Source organism: Phalaenopsis equestris, unplaced genomic scaffold (genome assembly GCF_001263595.1).
Source record: "Phalaenopsis equestris unplaced genomic scaffold, ASM126359v1 Scaffold000016, whole genome shotgun sequence".
NCBI classification, from domain to species: Eukaryota; Viridiplantae; Streptophyta; class Magnoliopsida; order Asparagales; family Orchidaceae; genus Phalaenopsis; species Phalaenopsis equestris.
The window spans coordinates 337,425-358,159 of record NW_018164458.1 but is presented as its reverse complement, the minus strand read 5'-3'; the positions used below and the strand labels follow the sequence as shown (position 1 = coordinate 358,159).

At 38.0% G+C, this 20,735-nt stretch overlaps 1 protein-coding gene across 1 annotated transcript in view; it reads left to right on the top strand.

The window, feature by feature from the left end:
- The window catches only part of LOC110018354 (DNA-directed RNA polymerase 2, chloroplastic/mitochondrial), a 34,930-nt gene extending 14,926 nt beyond the window's left edge, over positions 1-20,004 (top strand). Inside the window, 7 exon segments of the mRNA XM_020715642.1 lie at positions 1,267-1,419; positions 1,750-1,824; positions 3,972-4,061; positions 4,184-4,231; positions 4,405-4,519; positions 4,716-4,819; positions 19,412-20,004. Of these exon segments, the coding sequence (XP_020571301.1) occupies positions 1,267-1,419; positions 1,750-1,824; positions 3,972-4,061; positions 4,184-4,231; positions 4,405-4,519; positions 4,716-4,819; positions 19,412-19,522 (696 nt within the window). The 3' untranslated portion in view covers positions 19,523-20,004.
- The last annotated feature ends 731 nt before the right edge of the window (positions 20,005-20,735 follow it).

The following is a 20,735-nucleotide window of genomic DNA, read 5'->3' as shown; positions in this document are numbered from 1 at the left end:
GGGCGGAGTCCAACACGAGCACCCAAAACATTGCTATTTACAAATCAAGCATCATCTTTCACCGATCTTTCAAATTCTTACTCAAATATCAAAATTCATAATAAAACCCCAACCCATATTTTTCATTTTTATAAAATTCTCAATGGTTTGATCATGGCATGCGTGCATGCATCGTTTTGGTAGTTCAAAAGAAATAACATGTGCCTGATTTGTAAGCATTAACAGTATGGGTGCTCTGTTTGTAATTCTCCCAAAAAATATTTACTATAATAATGTTTTGACTGTGATGTACCAGTTTCAATGTTGCCATTTTTCAGTTCACGTTATGAAATTTTGCATGACTAAGCTTAATTTATTTATGGGGATTACATACATACCTGAAATCGTACTTGGATAGTTAGTGGGCATCTGTGTATGTGGTTTTGTGTAACTATTAAACATTCTTTTGAACATTTATGAAGCTTTATGTGAATAAGGACAGGAATTTTATTACTAGATGGCACATAGCATTTTTATCATGAGGCTATTTTTCTAGACTTTTTGACCCAAAATGGTTAAACGGCCAGTTCTCTAGTTATGTACTAGAAGCCAGCTATTTCTCTTTGTGGCTAGCAATTAAGTCCTTATGATGTGGAAATTCATACACGAAAAAATTTTTGTTGCCACATATGAACGAAATGAAGGCTTCATTATAGCAATTGAAGGTTTACTGTGATGTGGAATGTTGTATGGTTTTGGTACAGTTTTATCTAGGTAGATTGGGAAATTGTTATTTTATTAATTTAATACTAAATATATTTCTCATATTAAAATTTTTTAAAAGACTTACACCTGCATCCAACTTGTGCTTGTTACTCTCATTGTAAAATTCAAATGCACTAGCCTTTGAGTTAGATCATCAACGTGCACTTTTGTATGAGTATTCTAAAATAATGCAACAGATTGTGCACTTTTATATGAATATTCTAAATTAATGCTGTACAAAATCTATCATAAAACGGCCATTCTGGCTAGACCTCAAACTTGAGTAAATTTAAATCAGTTCCACCTGCTGAATTTTTTTACTGAACTGAAAACTAGAAAATGGAGTTGCATGGGGCTGATTGAAAAGCTTCGCTAGCATGGTTATTAAATGTGAATAATAAGATTCATACCTTTCTACATGTTTAGTTTGTTTTGCATGGGAGTGAGGCCATTAGTGGCTACCACGGTAGAGGAATATCATAATTTTTTTTTGGGTTGACTTTTTAACCTGACTTTAAACAGGTGGACAGAAAAATGGTAAAGCAAACCGTTATGACATCAGTATATGGTGTTACCTATATTGGTGCACGCGAACAGATAAAGAGAAGGCTGAAGGAGAGGGGCCTTATCGCAGATGACACTCAATTATTTCGAGCATCTTGCTATGCAGCTAGAGTAAGTAAAGGTGATTATGTATTTGATTTTCATTATTGACCTAAGCTCAAATTCTTAATACTGTTGGGTCTTTTTCGGAAGATTTACATAAATGCCACTCAAATCCTATGTATTTACATATCTAACCCTTTAATTTCAATTTTTACATACACGCCACCTTACTTAAGCATGAAAAGGTGTATTTCACTCTTTTAAAGTAAAATGATGGCATTTTTTATGTGCTATGAATGATTTGGGTGGCATAAGTGTAAAAAAAAGTAAAGTTGGTGCTAGATATGTAAATTCATAGGGCTTTTGTGGTATGTATGTAAATGCCCCTTTTTTTGGTAGATCACATTAACTGCACTGGGGGAGATGTTTGAAGCTGCGCGTGCTATCATGACTTGGCTTGGGGATTGTGCTAAGGTTGGACTTCAATAATCGGTTTACCTTGTCGTGTAAACTGTGGTAGCATGCTTCTATTTATCTTTTTCGCCCATCATTTGGCCAAAATGTAGAATGTAACTTGCCTGTGCTTTGGTTTGCTTTCGAGATACAAGATATTTGGCACGAGTTTTTTGTTTTTAGTGACTTTGTTGCTTTCTTCAACAGTTTTATGGGAAAATATTACATTCTGCCATAAGCAAAAAAAAGTGTTAAAAGCATGTTGGTTATTGAAAATAATTTCATTTTTCGGGGATTTTGATGCATGAAGTGTCAAGTATTATGTTCCCAGCCCAAGATGACTGCCTGCAAAGTCTTTATTTTCGTGAAAAGCGAAGATATAAAGTTATGTGTGCATGAGTTTTATTATAATGTTCTGCGAGTAATGGGTGCCTCTACTAAAAAGGCACTATGTTAGGAGCCATCTTTTATGGCAGGCGTGTGCTGTTCTCCATGCATCAGGTGGACATGCATGGGTGGGGTTGGGCTTTTTATGGAGTTCACCCTGGCATCCATTGCTAATTACTCATCATGGTCATCATAAGCAGCAGAGTAGCAACCTTATGCTAACTATTTGGGTAGTATTCTTAGGCTTATTTATACTGTTCCTAGCTAGGTCCAGCCAGAAACTGTGTTAGAAAAGTTCTTCAGATCTATCCTCGTATCCTGCACCGCTTATTGCTTTCTGCATAGGTTTGTATTCCACCTATGGTGAAACTTTGGTATTTCAAAATTTACAAATTTAGTTTATTTAAACTATAACTTTGTAGCCTCTCATCTCCATGCTATACTTTAGGTTCTCTATGCTTGCTTTTGGTATTATTGTTTGTAATTTGTCTGAAGATTTCAAGGAATAAAATATTGTTATGATAATCTGAGTTTATTTCTTAGTTTTATTATGCAATAGTATTGATTTGAGATTTCTACGAATTTCAAATGTAAGGTGGTGATATGCATCCTTACTCTTGATCATAGCTAACAAGATAGAGCATGATTGTTTTCACATGTGGTTTTAATTAATGTTTTTAGAATACCCGTTTTAGTTTGCATTACTTCCGCATGTCATGAACAGACACCATTGAGGTTAATGGGCTTTTGTAGTCTTTCAACCAACATTTTTCTGCTTGGCTGACGTATAAGGCTGTTAAAGGTCAATTCTTGAGCACTAGTTATAGAGTGCCATAATTTGATTTGATCCAAACATTGCTCATGAATTTTGATTTGAACTTGCTTTGAGCTATAGTAAATTGATCGTTATCAATTTACAATCTTCTATTCTTAAGTTAACATAAATACATATACTCATACATAACATATGTAGATTCACGTGCACTCACACAAATACATGTACTCATGCATGTGTAGATTTCACGCCCGCGCAAACACACAAACACAAATAAACATACACACACACACACACAGAGACACTCAGACACGCAGACACGCAGACACGCAGACACGCAGACACGCAAACACATAGGCACATTATATTGTGCTTTGCGCATTGATAACACTTTTATATACAAATACATACATATATACATACATGCACGTATATGTATACACACAAAGATATATAGGTTATGTATAGGTGTATGTCTATGTATGTATACACAGTCTACATATACATATGCATACCTATATCTATATGTATAGGTATAGGTCTATGTATATATACCTTTGTATATGTCTTATTTATATACGTCTGTGCGCGCGCGCGCGTGTATATATATGCATTTATACATACATATCACATTTCAATCTGACCTTGGCTAACTTGATTAAATCTGAATTTGGCTCCATTTATGTTTTATCCAAGCCACACTTGGTTCATCAAATGGCTCGTTGAAATTTATTAGAGCTCTAGGTGAGCCAAAAGCTATTTTATTTTTGGAGCAAACTTCAATTTTAGAGCTCAAAATTAACAAATCCTTTGACACAATCTACAAGTTCCCATTTCAACAATTAGGAAACTTGTTATGGAAATTTTGAGATATACCTGTCTAAATAAGTTCAACATAAGGATAATCCGCATCTGTGCTTATTTGACAGTTCCATTTTCACTTATTTAAAATATCTATAACTTTTCAATAACATGGCTTACGTAATAAACCTTTTGATTATAACAGTTGATTGCTTCTGAAAATCAGACGGTGAGATGGATCACCCCTCTTGGTTTGCCAGTTGTTCAACCTTACCAGAAAATAGGCCGGCATATTGTAAGCTATACCCCTTACAGTACTGTTCATTATTATCTCTTAATCCATTAACAAGTCAAGCAGATGCAAGAGAAACAAAGGTAAAATTGTTCCTGACACCCATTTGTCAAATAATTTTATAGGTCAAAACTTCACTTCAGGTTTTAAGCTTGCAGCAGGGCACTGAGAAGGTGGGCCCCTGTACTCTTCCAAGTTAGATTTAGCACTGTCATACTGCAAATTTTCTACTTAATCTGCTCCCCTAACACCCTCTACCCGGATTAACATTTAGGATCAATGCTTGCTTACAGTGACTTTTATGTTTCCATATTTCTTATCTTTCATGGTATTTTCTATTTTGTAGGTCATGGTAAAGCGACAAAGAACAGCTTTCCCCCCAAATTTTGTTCATTCGCTTGATGGATCTCATATGATGATGACTGCAGTTGCTTGCAAGAAGGCAGGGCTGAATTTTGCAGGTTGCTTGGTTTTGATTAATATTTGTCATAAAATAGAAATTGATAATTATTTATTTTACAGACCTCCTGTTTCCCCTGCATCTAACGTGATCACCTACTCTGGTTTTTCATACTGCAAATACTATTGCTTATAGCCAAGAAACCCCATATTGTTATGAAATTTATGTAGTAATGGTTTGATCTCTAATGATTGCAGGAGTTCATGATTCATATTGGACGCATGCTTGTGATGTTGATGAAATGAATAGATTACTCCGGGAGAAGTTTGTCGAACTCTATGAGATTCCCATATTGGAAAATGTAACTATCTCTGTTGCTTTTTTTTCCGGGGTCTTTCTAGAAATCACCAAATTGTTTCACTTTCGTATTCATTTTTTTTTTCTGGTGTTGCTTTGAAGTAATAGTTATATAACAACCAATTTTTGGTTAATATGTTCATTTCACAAAGGAAACGGACTTTCACTATTAGTTTTTGTTCACAAAATAATCTGTAGTAGAGTGTCTTGAGCCAATTGAAAACTAGGCGACCTTTCAGGTTTTTGAATATGTGAAATGGAAGCTACTCCTGAGGATGAACCTGAACATCTGATAAAATGATTCTTGAATGTAAAAGTAAACAAAGCTTCTCTGCTATATTTGATGAATCACTTGAGCAAATTGTTAGAGTAATTATTGAGTCATTATGATACCAGAATGAGTAGGAAAAACAACGGAAACATACGAAACAAATTTTTATTATTGTAGAGAGATGGTTACTACACAACACGATAGAAAATAACAACACAAAACATACACGTCACAAGAAAACATCTCTAAGGAGTATTCCAAGGGAGTTGGAGGTTGGTGAAGTCGATCTGGTGGCTTGGGATAGCAAGGGTGAATGCAGGAGAGTGGTCAACAAAGGTTGGAAGGTGAACTGGAAGTGGGGGCAGCAGTTAGGGTGGCAGGAAGGTCTGTTGGGTGGCTGGGAGATTGGTTGGAGGGTGGAGTAGCACGTTGAGAATGTGGTAAAACAGCTGAGAAGACTCGCCACACTTTAGGATGGTGTACAACGAGCGGGGAAGTGCAGGTAGCGATCGGAAAAGCCATGGGAGTGTGGCTGGTGAGGGAAAACGGCGGTCGGAACAACTAGCAGCAAGCCGACGGCTAGGATAAGTGGTGAAGGGTTATGGAAGATGAAAAGGAAAGATACATCACCACCTCGGAGTATGATACAGTCGGAGCACTACCATCTCCTTGATACAGCCCTACAAAAGGTAAAACTCTCCACACAGGAATTCTGAAAGCAAACACAACAAAGACAACCCTAATTCTCTAAAAACAACAATATATAGACTCCTATTGGAGGAGAAAAGGAAAGAGGTAGGAAAGAAAACTTCCACACAAAAGAAATTGGTAGGAAGGCCAGAAGAATCTAGAAAAACACTTCATGGGTTCGACAACTCGTGATGCTTCTTCCTGGACCGCGATAGTTTGCGCCTACCCCCGCCTTCGAGAGAGTTCACGATCCCGCTCCGCTTTCGCTCCTGCTTCCGCGAACACGAAGCTTTGCGAGGTTTCTGGCCTCGCGGGTTTGAAGCATCTCGCTTCGGGGCCCATTCAGCGCCCACACCCGAGCTTTGTTTTAGCGCTCGCACTACAGGGGTGCCTTTTAGCACCCCGCGAAGGCACCCCACATCACATTATATGTTGAAATTGTTGCTATGATGAATGTTTAATTTGATATTAATTTTGTTTGAGGTTCGTTGTTTCTTGATATACTAATTCATAAAAGGATCTTATAAAAAAGTTGTCATTATTATGTAGAATTTGTTAATGATAAATCAAGTAAACTTTGAAATTTAAAACTCGATCTAATTGATTCTAAATGTGTATTATTATCACAACTAATATGTAATTCATTTAATTTTTTTAAAGGTGTCTATCCATATCATCAAAATATACTTTTGTATTTTGCTTTTTTGCAATTTTTGTTTCCATATCATCTTTTTTATGAGTTCTTAGTAGTATTTATGAATTTCTCTTATCGGGAACTGCCATGACTCTGGTATCGGTTACTCGAACTCAAGTCTGTCTTAGACAATCACTGTTAATTCGGTTGGACTCTCTATCATGGGCTCAGCTGAAACTATGTACATCTTTTCCTCATCAGTTGGAAGTTGGTACTCCTTTATAACCTCGTCTTCTTTAGTGTCTACTGTGTCATTACCCCTTTCTTCAATAGCCCCCTACTCAGTAAACTATATCGTCCTGTTCCCTTGGTTTTGCAATATGCTTCAATATGCTCAAATTCATGACACTTAAAACACTTTATGGTGGAGATGGATTTGGAAATGTGGATTGGTATCCTCTATTATCCACTTTAATCTAGTGTCTTGATGACCGAAAAGTTGCCGCGAGGCAAGTGGCCAAGCACGCAAGTATACGTGTCAAGTAATATGCGGTTCAATGAGTCTGCGTTTCGATCCTAAGAGGAAATAATTAAAACTTATTCCAATATGTGAATCTTTACTTTACTAACTTTCTAAACCTAATTTGACATTAACATAGTTGCGAAGCTCAAACTTACAATTCTAAGCAAATCAAAAAAGAAAATGAAAGAAACATCTAGAAACACAAGAAATGTGAATTCAAAAATGTCCTTCAGAGGAGAAATGCTCATGTTTCTGTGATTTAGTCATTGTGATTTTGTGGTTTTCGTAGGTATTCTTTTATGTAGTAGTTGTCTACCTGGGAGAAAAGTTTCTTCTTAGCCTATGCCTAAGTCGTAAGTAGAATCGGACAACCACAGTTAAGTTTTGCTTAACCATACCGCGTTTCTTAGGATTTTTCAGATCCCATATCTTGGTTGCAAAATCATAATAATAATATGCCTATTTCACTTATTTTTTTCCACTACGCAACGAGCAGAAGACATAGTTCATGAAATGTTTTAACATTCTAATTGGTCAAATTAAGAGAAAATAAAGATAAAAAAGTTAACCTAAAACATGAAACATGATGTGCAGAAAATTTTACGGGAAAAAAACACATAAAAGAAAATCACAAAGAACACCAGCCTTACATCACAAGAACACGAAAGAAATTTAGCCACTCATGTGATGTAAAACCATAAAATGAATCATCGAAAACACACAAATCCAATGCATAACTGAAGATAACCAACTTACAAAGTTTGTTCCCAAAAGCATCACAGCCTCTCTTATAGCTCCTCTCAAACACACCCAAAGAAAATACAAGAGAATGCACCTAAAGGCTTGCCTCCTTGAAGGAGGAAGAAAACCCTTAAGACACTCAATAAATCTCAAAGGCCTCTAAAACCCCAGCTCTTAGCAACCTCTAGATGTCCCAAAACGTGTCATAGCATCTTCCTTTATATCCCTTGTCCAAATCCAGCAAGGGGGCTCTTTCCAAGTAGAGAAGAAGCAGCGGTGGCATGATCACACCTGAGTCTGGCGTAGGCATGACGTGACCATGCCAAAATATGACGTTATCACACTGACTGTGGCGTAGCTACTCCCAAATTTGGTGTTACTATGTCGCCCATGCAGAGAGGGCGACGTAATTATGCCATATTTAGGCACGGTTAGACCGATTGAACTATCATGTTTTCTCCGTTTTGTTGCCCTGTAATGCACATTTCATCACTTGTAACTTGTGAAACATCATAAATAACCTTTTACAAGCATAAAATCATGATAATTAATGAAGAAAGTGCAGATTTAAACACAAAAAAATGTGAATTTGACTCGTGTCAATTCCCCAAACTTACCTATTATTTGCCCTTAAATAATCTGACAACTCTACTGTGACTAAATTTATGTTAGTAGTTCTCATGCAAGGTTCCTGATTCTTTAACTAGATTATTTAAATGCAATTAAGGGATATACAGATCTCATTTTCAGGTTGGTCTATCATTAATTTCTAATGCGCTACCCTTTCCTTAACATCCCTCTTCCCAAATCTAAGAACACCTCAAAATTATTAACAGTGTGATTGAAATGTTTTCATTTTCTGAAGGTTGTAAATCAATTAAGATCCATTCGACCAACTCAACATCACTTAACATTTTTTCGGAATATGATGTTATAAGGCTTTCGTTAATAAAGATATTAATTCTTATTAATTAGAGAGGGCTTAGATATTCATTTCTATTTTAAAATCGGTATGCTCACCTCAAGCTTCTTTTCAAGGAGGTTGGCCACTTGTTGATTTTTCTTTTGAATCATGCCCTACACACTTCTTTTTTCATCATCTGCAATAAAACTGGCAAAGCAAATATGTAAGTATACCAAAAATAACAAGAAAACATGTTTAGCTCTAATTCTCCTAAAATCTGAATATTTCTTAATGTCTTTTCCCAGCAACGACTCGAAAAACTTGATAGCTGAAATGTTGCCACAGGGCAAGTGGCTAAGCACACATGTATACATGTTAAGTAATATGAGGTCTAATGAGTCCGCATGTCGATCCCACAAAGAAAGACTTATTCTAAGTGGTGAATCTTTAGTTTACTATTTTTTAAACTTAGTTTTACGCAGTCACAATTGCAAAGTTTGAAATCTACAATTCAAAGAAAATAAAAAAAGAAAACAAAAGAAAGATTTAGAAATACGAGAAATATAAATTCAAAAATGTCCTTCAGAGGAGAAAAACTCGTGCTTTCGTGATTTAGGCGTCGTGATTTTGTAGTTTTTCTAGGTGTTCCCTAATGTGATAGTTGCCAACCAAGGATAAAAGTTTCTCCTTAGCCTATGCCTGGGTAATAAGAAGAATTAGACACCCAAACAATTAAGAACCATATAGTTTTTCTCAGGATTCTTCAGATCACCTATCTAATTTGCAAAATCCTAATGATAATATGCCTATTTCACTATGTTTTTGTGGTTAATTTATTCGTTCCACTACGCAACAGACAAAAGTTATAGTTCATGAAATATTTTAACATTCTAATTGGCTAAATCAGGAGCAAACAAAGATCGAAAAGTGAACCTAACAACATGAAAAATAATATGCGCAGAAAACGTTATGGGAAAAAACATACATAAGAAACTACAAAGAACAGTAGCCTTATATCACATCAACATGAAAAGAATTTAGCTACTCATCATGCAATGTAAATCCAGAAAACAAATCATAAAAAACACACAAAATCAATGCATAACTGAAGATAAACAATTTACAAAGCTTGTTCCCTCTCCACACAATTGACGTACCTTGCCATACAATGATTTCACTCCAATAAAGACTCACAGAAGCAGCACAACCTCTCTTACAACTTCTCTCAAACACACTCAAACATAATACAAGAGAAAACACTCCTAAAGGCTTGCTTCCTTGAAGGAGGAAGAAAACCCTTAAGGCATTAAAGAACTCTCAAATTCCTCTGAAACCCCAACCTCCAACAGTCTCTAGATGTCCCAAAACGTGCCCTCACATCTTGCTTTATAGGGCTTATCCAAGTCCAACAACAGGGCTCTTTCTATGCAGAGAAGAAGCAACGATGGCGTGGTCATGACCGAATCCAACGTAGCCATGCCAAACAAGTCGTAGTTGTGATGTGAACACGCCAGGATACCACATAATCACGCTGATTGCGGCGCAGTTATGCTCCGATTTGGCTAACTATGCCGCTTTTGGGCATGGTTGGTTGGACTACCATGATTTCGTCGTTTTCTCGCTCCTTAATGGTCGTTTAATCACTTGTAACATGTAAAACACCACAAACAAGCTTCCACAATCATAAAATTGTGATAAATAAGAAATAAGTGTTGAATTAAACCTAAGAAAAACACGTAAAATTTCCTCATGTCATATTTCCTCAGGTGGGGCCAGCTTAGATATTCCTCATGGTTGTGGCTGTAAGATCCTTGGGTTGAAACTTGCCTGTAAGATATGGCGGTTAGTCGACGATGTGGTCTCTTCACTTCTGATGCTAGGGTTTGAACATTCAGTTTGTATTGAGCTCGTAGGAACTGACGTTGTATCTCCCATTTCATCTTGGACTAGGTAGTAATTTTACTCTTTCATTCTCGCTGTTGAAGAACCTTCAAGTCCTCCCTCCACTAAGATGCACTCTTCTTTAACTTGCTGGCAGCTAGTTTCATCTTTCCGTTCTGTGAGATGTCCTGACACTCAAAAATATATTCCAAGGTCCAGAACCACTCGATGACCTTATTCGGATCTAAGTGGTCATCGAAATAAGACAAATCTACATTTACTTTAAAATTTTAGGTTCTCAAGTAGCTCATTTAGTTCAAGTTTTTGTGGCAGATGTTCTTTATCCTTGACATCCGTATGGTGGAAGAGATTCACTCTATTTCGTCATTCTAACAAGTCACCGTCGTGGCTACAGGGGACCCAACCTAATTGCCTCCTCTCGAAGGTGGCAAGTCTCTTTTGTAATTGGCGGATTTCCTATTGCTTATCCTCCCTAGAAATACACTGGATACTTCTTTGTGAACTTCTCATAAAAAACGTGTCCTTTCCCCTCGACCCGGTTTCCGACAATTATCTCCTTGGCAACATATCTAGGTCTTAGGAATTTGAAGCGGGTATTTGGGGATATGAAAGAAACTTTTTGGAGTGGAGATGGTTTGTGCATAGTGAATGCTAGAAAACCTTAGGACAGGATTATAGTTAAGCTAGCTCTGATATGAATTAATACCAGAGTTAACCCAAATCACAATAGGAAAAATAACTATTATTACCGAAAACAAATAACAGTTACAATCAACACACTTGAAAGGAAAAATACAACAATACAACACTTGAAAATCTGAAATAGCAACAGACAACACAAATAATCAAACTAGGGTGAGATTTCAGAGGGGGGGTGAGGGGGAGGGGGAGGGGGGGGGTCCGGCGGGGGCTTGTAAGGTGGGAGCGCAGAGGAAGTGGGTGGATATGAAAACGGAAAAAGTTCTTACTATTCGGGGTGGTAGCAAAGTGGCATTTGGGTTCCTGAGAACAGCGAATGTGGCAGGAAGGCAGTGTAGGAGGGTTGGGATAGCGGTAAGGTGGCAGGGAGGTAGCCCGAGGTGACTAAAACAACAGTTGGTGGGAAGGGGAGAGGATTTATGGTGGCTGGAATAGTGATGAAAATAAGCGGGAGCACTGGAATCACAGGAAATGTTGGTTGAAATGCAAAAAAGGAAGGAAGAGAACCCAGAACTGTTCTGGGCAGCTGCTGCAGGAACGGCGACAGGGAGCAGTGTGGGGAGGATGGGGAAGGGGAGTAGGGAAGGTAAACACCACCTCAGGAGGAGCACAACCCACCCCTTGGACACATCCCTCGAAGGTAGTAATGGACTCTAGCAGCTGTCATAAACAAATTCACGCCAAAAACAACCTTCCAAATCCTAATACAACGCATATATAGGAAATGACAAAATAAATGAAGGATAATAGAAACAAACCATAAGGAAAATATGATTATTTTGGCGCCTCTCCTGCGATAAATATTCCGGTTGTACTGTAGCAGCTACAATATCATGGTAATTTGTTACTATAAGCTCCCAAGTCAATTTATCTCCGATTTATCCATCCACTGCATTTCTCCCCTCACTGCCGCCGCCGCCTTTCCTTTCTGCAAAACCACCAAACAACATTCCGATTGTTTCTTGCAACTCATGCCGCCAATCACCACCTTTACCTGCCTCCGTCCCTTCTATCCTAGCTGCCACCATATGGAAAATAACAAATCATCTATTTTCCTCCCGTCCAACCATCATTTTTACTTGTTGCCCCCTGCAGTAGACCACTCCCCTTGCTATCCTGTAGTGTACAACCCTTCCCCTTTGCTGCCCCTTATTTTCCCGACCCTCCGCTTCACTGCCAACGCAATTCCAACCCCTCTTTCAGCTGTCCCAACCACCCACAACCCATTTTAGCCACCTACCTCCGCTCCCCAACCACCTAGCCGACCTCCACCACCCATGGATCAAGCCCTAGTGTGAGTTTGTGTTGTGTTTGTTGTAATTTCTCTTTCAATTGTGATTGTTGTAATTTCTCTTTCAATTGTGATTGTAGCCACCTATTTGCTTTCAAAAATAATATTTTCTTTTCCTATTGTGGTTTGTGTTTACTCTGGTATCATTTGGTATTAGATCTAGCATAACCCTAGTCCTATCCTAGGGTTTTTAACAACCCCCATATTGCATAGTGCCTAAACCTTAATCACCCCCCTAGGAGATAATTTTCGGAATCAGATTAGGAATCTACTGTAGACAATACACAATGACTACTCTACCGAGTGTTACATTTGCTTGATTTCATTGAGGAAATAACCCAAGGCGGGATCACTGTCGACCGTAATAGTGAAATCCGTGAAAGGAGCAAGAAGAACACCTGAATCCTTTCCATGTGAATGATTCCAATGGAGCAAAAGACATGCCACATTGCTTTATGGTACAATATCAGTGGAGGCCTAGAGATGAGGTGTATGTTGGAGGATACAAAGAAGAGATGTCTGTTAGAGTATATAGAGATGAGGCACCTATTAGAGGATACAAAGATGAAATGCCTGTAAAAAGATATAAAGATGACATGCCGTTTGGATGTACAGAGATCTGGGGCTAAATGTGGTTCTACCATATTTCAAGGGGAGAATGGATCTAGATAATTTCCTTGAGTGGATGCAGACTAATGATTGGAGGAGGTGCTTGATGACAGACGAGTGAAGCTCGCCATCATCAAGCTGAAAAAGAATACTTTTTTGTGGTGGAAGATCTGAAGTGGGGAGGCAGAGAAGAATGGGACAAAATTACTTCTTGGGATAAAATGGAGAAGGCAATGCAGCGACAATACCTAACCCCACACTACTGCCGAGATATTTTTTTGAGGCTCCATTACCTGCAATGGAAGGAGCTTTCAGTGGAGTATAGGACATTTTATGCAGCTTAAGTTGAAGTGTTAGCAGAAGGAAATAGAGGAGCACACCATAACCTGGTACTTGGGAAGCATGAAGCCCGCCATCAGTAATATGGTCCAGTTGTAACCCTGTTGGATACTGAGGGACATGTGAATCTTAGCACCGAAAGTGGAGAGATAATAGAAGCAGACCAAGCAACCATCACCAGTTAGACAACCACCCACATTTGGAGACCTCAAAAGGAGCACGTCTCATGGAGTGGAGTAGATTGGTCTGGAACAACACAAAACCACTCCAGAGTGAGAAGAAGCCTGAGAATAGTAGCACAAACCACCCACATTTGGAGACCTCAAAAGGAGCACGTGTCATGGAGTGGAGTAGATTGGTCAGGAACAACACAAAACCACTCCGAGTGAGAAGAAGCCTGAGAATAGTAGCACGCTCACTATAGTCTCATCTAGAAAATGCTTCAGATGCGATAATTTTGTACATATCGCTTCCAGTTGTCCGACGAGGTGAGTTGTATTCTTCACTAAGCAGAGAGTAGCAGAGGAAGAGAGCGATCCAAAGGCACTTGAAGAATAGAGTGAGGAGTATCAGCTCTCACCAGATGAGGGTAAAATGCTGGTGGCTCGGATGGTTCTACAACCTAAAAATACGAGGGAGCAACAGTGGATTCATCACAATATATTCTACACTCGTTGTACTATGAAAGGAAGGGTATGCTATCTCATCATTGATGGAGGGAGGAGTAATAATATGGTGTCCACACAATTGTGGACAAATTGAGCCTCATGACTCCGATACATTCCCAAAAGTATTTTCTTCTGCGGTTGAAGAATGAGAACATGGTTAACATTAACAGGAAGTGTCTCGTAGAGTTTTTGATTGGAATTCAACAACATGATTAGTTTTGATGCTTGCTATTTTTTGTTGGGGATACCGTGACAGTTTGATCGTCAGACTCAGCATGAAAAATTTAAAAACACCTACTTCTTCATCAAAATGGTAGGTGCATAGTTCTAATTTTTGCATAGTTCGAGATTATAGGTACCTTTGCCAGCAAAGAAGCACTAGTCAAATTAGTTTTGGTGATGACAGAGGCCAACAAGATAGAAGATGCAGGTTCAGACACACGACAACCGATATAAAGAGTGTTTCATGACATCCCTGCTCGATAGATTACAGCCATGATTGCCACCGCTTAGGGAGATACAAGTTGCTCTTGCTTCAGATCAGGTTGAACCAACCTTGGGTTCCTTTTGGAGGAGTCAACAAAATACAAATAGCATGAAATTCCTGTAGTGTGCCCCTAGATAGTTGGATCAATGTGGATGTTTGCTCGCAAGTGGGGAAAACTTGGGTGTTTTTGTTGCAGTGCAACCAACAGTGAGATCCAGGTGCTCATAGCTACACAGTTGAAGACCCTTGAACCCCGAGAGGTTAAGCCAGTCCGCAGCCTTCAACATGCCGACAAAAGCTTTAACGAATGTGGCCGCAGCTCCCCCAATCCCAGGTGACTGCTGCGGGAGCGTCTCCGCTCCTGACGTGGGAAGGCTGCAGGATCACGCCTTGTGCTGTTCATAACCTTTAAACTAAGAAAACCAAAGAAAAACCGCTGTCATCGCCGTCATCGTCACTGCTGCAACCACCTCTTCACCAAGGACATCAATCTTGCTTTCTCTCGTGGTCCCAAGCCCCATGTTGCTATTCCAGCAGCTAACCTCCTCTGTTGCCCCACCCACAAGCCTCCTGTCTCCCTACCACTTCTTCACCAGCAGTTCAACCAGAGCCTTTTTCCCTTCTCCGCAGTCTTGTCGCCAACTTCTCATCTCCTTCCAGACCTTCCATTCACAAGTCAACCAGCTGTCTAGTCACAACTTCTCTTCTGCAGCCCACCATAGCCTTCACCTCTCTAACCTACCACAAACACCGAGCACCCGTCTAGTCCACATAGCCGCCCGCGTTCCTAGTGGTGTTTGTGTCATGTTGTTATTTCCCGTTTCTGTGTGTGGTTGTAATCGACTATGGGATTTTACGTAATAATATTTGCTTTCTTATGATGGTTTGAGTTTAACTCCAATATCACTAAGGTTGGGGCAACTGGACACCAAGGGGATAATTTAATAAGAACCATTGCTTGCTAGATGTAAGGCTAACTAGCAGATTAGGATCTATGGAGCCTTCATGTCTTCAATATAGAGGGATTGGATACTTGAGATTTCATCGAGGTTAGAAAGAGATGGCATAGGAATTTAGCATGAACGAGGAGCTTAAAAAAAAAATGTTGGTCTGAGGATTTAGCATTACCAATTGCTGATTGCTGAAGCATCCTTGATGAATCTTCTTTTTGTAAGTTTGGTTTTTTAGAGTAGAAGAGAGAGAGAGAGAGTGAGAGAATGAGAGGGAGAGTTAGGTTGGGGAGAGAGAGAGAGAGAGAGAGAGAGAGGAAGGAGATATGGTTGACTAGGCTTTTTGGAGAACGAAATTCATTCAATCAATGTTGATTTCAAATGCTTACAATAAGAGCAGTATTCATAGGCTGGAGGAAACAAGATGAATTCTAAAAAATGAAGAGATGACTTCTAGGATGCTTCCTTGTTCATTCTTTTTATTGGATGATTAGTTATTATATAGATAGTTCTTATTTGATTAACAATCTCCCTTTGGATAAAATCAAGCTTACCTTTCCTTCTACTTTTGTGTTGCTGGACCCTTTTTTTGGGGCTGTAGTTTTAAAATATTAAAACCGCTCCTTGATTTTATCTTCTCTAATAATCTTACTTTTGTAACTACTTGTGTATCCTTTATATATAGCTTACCCCCAATTAAGGATCTAGGCTTGACCACGTTCTAACTTGACTTTGGCTAGGACTTTTAACTTGTTTTAGAATTGTCTGACTTTTAATTTGGGTTTGAACACAAGCTTGACTTGGGTTTTATTAGTTTATTTAAGTCTCTTTTATGAAGTGAAATTATTGTTTTCAATTTCTTAATGATCCCGATGTTGAAAGTGACATACTAGATTGAACTCTTCAAATTCCATCTATTTTTACAACATTTTTTTAATTCTTATATAGTAGTGTTCCTGTTGTGCAGAGCCTCACTAGGTAACTTGTAGAGAGGCTATAATATTTCCATAGTAGCCAAAGTCCCTCTAACCCTGAATCAAATAATATTCCTTCATTTATTAATGTCATGGATGTAGGCAAGGAAAATTATTGTTTTCCCCATGTGAGACTGTTTAGTTATCATAAAAGAATGTTAATGCTACTTTGTTAGAAGGCAACAAGGTTTACACTTATTGTTCTGTTTTCCTCGTGCTGTTAGAATTTGACTTTTTCAAAGCCAGTATGTGCAATTATCTGGGACACTATTAGATAAGACTCCTACCCAGCACTTAAATGATCTGAATATTAGATGGAGGCCTGCTTGAATTAATTTGGATTAATGTGATTCGAGCTTTGGCCAAATGATTTGAATATTAGATTTAGGCCTGTTTGATCTAATTTGGACTAATGTGATTCAAGTTTTGGCCTAACTATTAAAGGGCTCAATTTGAATGAAGCATTGTTGAATTCAATCAAAGCTTAAAGTGGGCTGGCATGCATGGGTATTTTTATACAAGCATTGGTGCATACTTGCTGCATTTCGCAAATACATATTTTTTTACATGCATGCATACATCAAATCTTATCCATCTACTCTCCACCCGTCAATGTTGCATGTGGGAATGCATGCATGCATATACAATGCAGATTACTTCAAACTGAGTTTATTTAACTCGATCTCTGCTGAGAATCAGCTTAAAATCACTATCTGAACAAAAAAGTTCATATACAGATTGAGCTATTTTATAATTTTAGTGGAGTTAGCAGTTATCATTACCAGATATTGTTTTCACCTTATTTGTGTGCTATTGTGCTAATTTTCTGTTGTTTTTGACGGACATTATCTGCTTGATTTATCATCCAAATAATAATAGAAGTGGCGTGAACATAACCTTTTGATTCTTTCATTTTACTTAACAGTTATTGTGCTTTTTTGGCACTTCTTTTTTTTTTTTTTGAAAGCAGCATTGTGTGTCCTGAGAGATATGCTTTGTTGATCCACGTCTTTTAGCAATGAAGTAGAGTTGATAAGCATGCTGGTTGTAGTCTTTTCCCGAGCTCAGAGCTTATTTTTTTAACTTCCACGTGTAATATGCTCGAAGTGCTTGGTAACACTCCCATTGTTATTCCTGACTACTACTTATGAAGTTCTGTAGCTTCACATTTCTATTTTTGTAGCAGAAAGTTCAGGTCTTATTATCTAAATCATTGGAGTACACCTGCAAACAAGTAATTTTATCCAGCCATATGTGGAATTGCATTAACATGTATTATATTAGTAGGCATGAAGGCTGACTTTGGCATTTTTCATGTTTGTTCTATTCCTTGTGTATGAAGATTCCATCTAATGATGTGTACAGTGCACATGGACCAGCCGAAAAAAACAAAGTTTAGAGGGAGATTGTTATGGGCAATCTTGCTATTAGAACTTTGAGTTTGATCTCACATCAAATAGTTAGAAAAATTGTTGGTGTAGAAATACTAGGTGATTAGCCCTTACCCATATATTTAAGCTTTCGGGTTGAAAATATGTTTGACTAGTGAATCTAGTCTAATTTCGAGTTCCGTTGGTCGGCAAATGTTTTAAGATTTGATGGTTCATCAAGTGGTTCCTGTTGTTTGTGGCTCTCATTTATCTTTTGATGGATTCTATTATGGTCAAGCGAAAGTTCAATAGCGACTCTTACAATGAATGATGGTTGATGTGATGAGATTCTCACTACATGGGGAGATTATTAAGGCACATGAAGCCTTTGGTTTAATCTCACATCACACAGTTTAAAAATATATTGATGTAGAAATACCAATCAGTTGGTTCTCATCTAAAGGCTTAAACTACTAGTGTGCAACAGACTTGACTAATGGTTGGGTGCTTTGTCTCCAACCACAAGATCTCGAGTTTAAAATCTACCATGTACGGGTGTACGCATGAGTTAAAAAAGTTTTAATTATTAGTGTCTAGACCAGCTTTGATTTTTTTTTTTTCATTTACAAAACTTACCTAAGCATTTTTAAACCTTTGAGTTGAAATTGAGTTTGATCACTAGTGTGCTACTTATCTGATCTATAGTTTAGGTGCTTTGTCTCCAACCACGAAATCTTGAGTTTATGATCTAGCACATTCAACTGTATGCGTAAGTTTAAAACAAGTTTGATCACTACTATCAATGTTTTTAAAAACGCGCTTCATGAGCAAAGCGAAGCGAAGCCCGTGACACTCACTTCGCTTTGTTGGAGTGCCCTTCAAAGCACTGAACTTATTTTGCAGTTTTTTTTTTAATTATTACAACAAATTATTAGAAAATGTTCGAAATTTGAATTTTTAGGTTAATCCTCAATGTTTACCTTAAAGGTTAGAAATTGTATCGATTTTTTTCTATTTTTTATCCACCTTTAAGTCATACTTTATATTTTACAATTATTATTGAATATATTTATACATTAATAGATTTATATAAGCTATAACTTATTAGCACATTGATTAATAAAAGCGATGCTTCGCTCTGCACATTGTGCTTTGCAGAAAAAAGAGCCTTGAACATTGCATTATGCTTTGTGCTTTGATAATACTGACAAGTATCATTCAACTTTGATTTCTCCTTGTTTACTTGACTTATCACCAAGCATGTTTAGAAAGCACTTTTGGTGACTGGTTCCTGAAACATTCATAATACCCTAGAAGCAACTTAACCGCTACTCCGAACTCTCCCTTCTGAAAATTCCATCTGATGAGCACCAATGATTTCATCAACCAATCATTTCAACTTATCAACACCTTGAAAATTCTCCCATTGGTGGAATCCAATTATACATTGATGCCTGGCATGTGCACAAAACCATTCAAAAGCTGCAGCTTGCAGAAGAAATTATGTTTAGCAAAAATTACATTTCTTTTTTGTTGTGTTGCAGTTGCTGGAGGGCTTCCACCGGTCATTTCCTTCCCTGAGCTTCCCACCATTGCCAGAGCGAGGAGATTTCAACATTAAAGATGTTCTGGATTCAACATACTTCTTCAACTGACTTGCTTGCAACCGCAAACTGCATTCTTTATGATTCGACAGATTCGTTCGATGCTCTCATTAACAATGCAGATTTCTTGCAACAATCTGATATACATTTCGTCCCGCACAGAAAATTCGTGTGCATAAAGACGATAAAGGCGAAATCGCTCGGCATTTTGTGCAAGTTGGGCTTTGGGCTGGCCACTGGCTCGGGGGTTATAAATTTGAAGGCGAGAATACAGCATTTGATTACCTTCACGAGGCCTGATTCAAACTACCAAAATTATAGTATGTTGGCCTGACATGGGTCCAGGATGCTAATGATATTTATCCAATGTATTTACAACAGAGCAGGATGAAGAATTGGATTTACTGCCTTCTTAGTTTATAGTAAGTTATAGCTGTTATTGGCACTGTAAAGGATTTGTAATTAATGAAGGAAATGGTTTTTTTTTTGCAGGCTACAAATGCTCTCATTTAGTGAAATTTTGTTCCTTTTCGCCACCAAGTTCTGATGGCTTTTATCAGCCAAATACTCCTCTGATATTGATAGCATTTCTTATTTACAACTCTTACAACTTTGGAAGATTTAGATACGTACCACACTATTCTCATGTACTTACATATCTATTATGGCTCTCAAAATGGCTCGTTGTTCGCGAACAACTCTTGTTCAGCTCATTAAAAAGCTGATATTTGATTCGTTCGTTAAGTTAACGAGCCGAGCATGAACAAAGATTTGTTTGTTGGTGTTCAGCTTATTTTTGACTCGAAATACTAATCAATTACAATTATATATATATATATATATATAGCTTGCTGTTCTCATGTGGATAGAACATTTAGCATTGAGAGTATCCACACTCGCTGCTTCATTTCTTGTGTTTTAAACATCAGAGAATGATATGCTTTCTTCTTTTATTTTCAAGCTGAAGCAAATAATGCTGGTCTGCATTGCATTTTCAGATTTAAACTGATGCGCTTTTATGCATCTCTTTCATGGCCTTTTTGTGTTGGCTTTTATTCTATAATCCCACGACAGTGATCTTACTAAGATATATATATACATACATACATACATACAGATCAGTTGGTCGGGCATTTGCTCGTGAGTTGTAAGTTCCCTCTAGTCTGGGGTTCAATTCCGTCGGTGCAGGGTGTGATACTCGAACTCTTAGGCGCATGAGGAATGGTCGGGACTCATATAATAGCCTTTGCCCGATATATATATA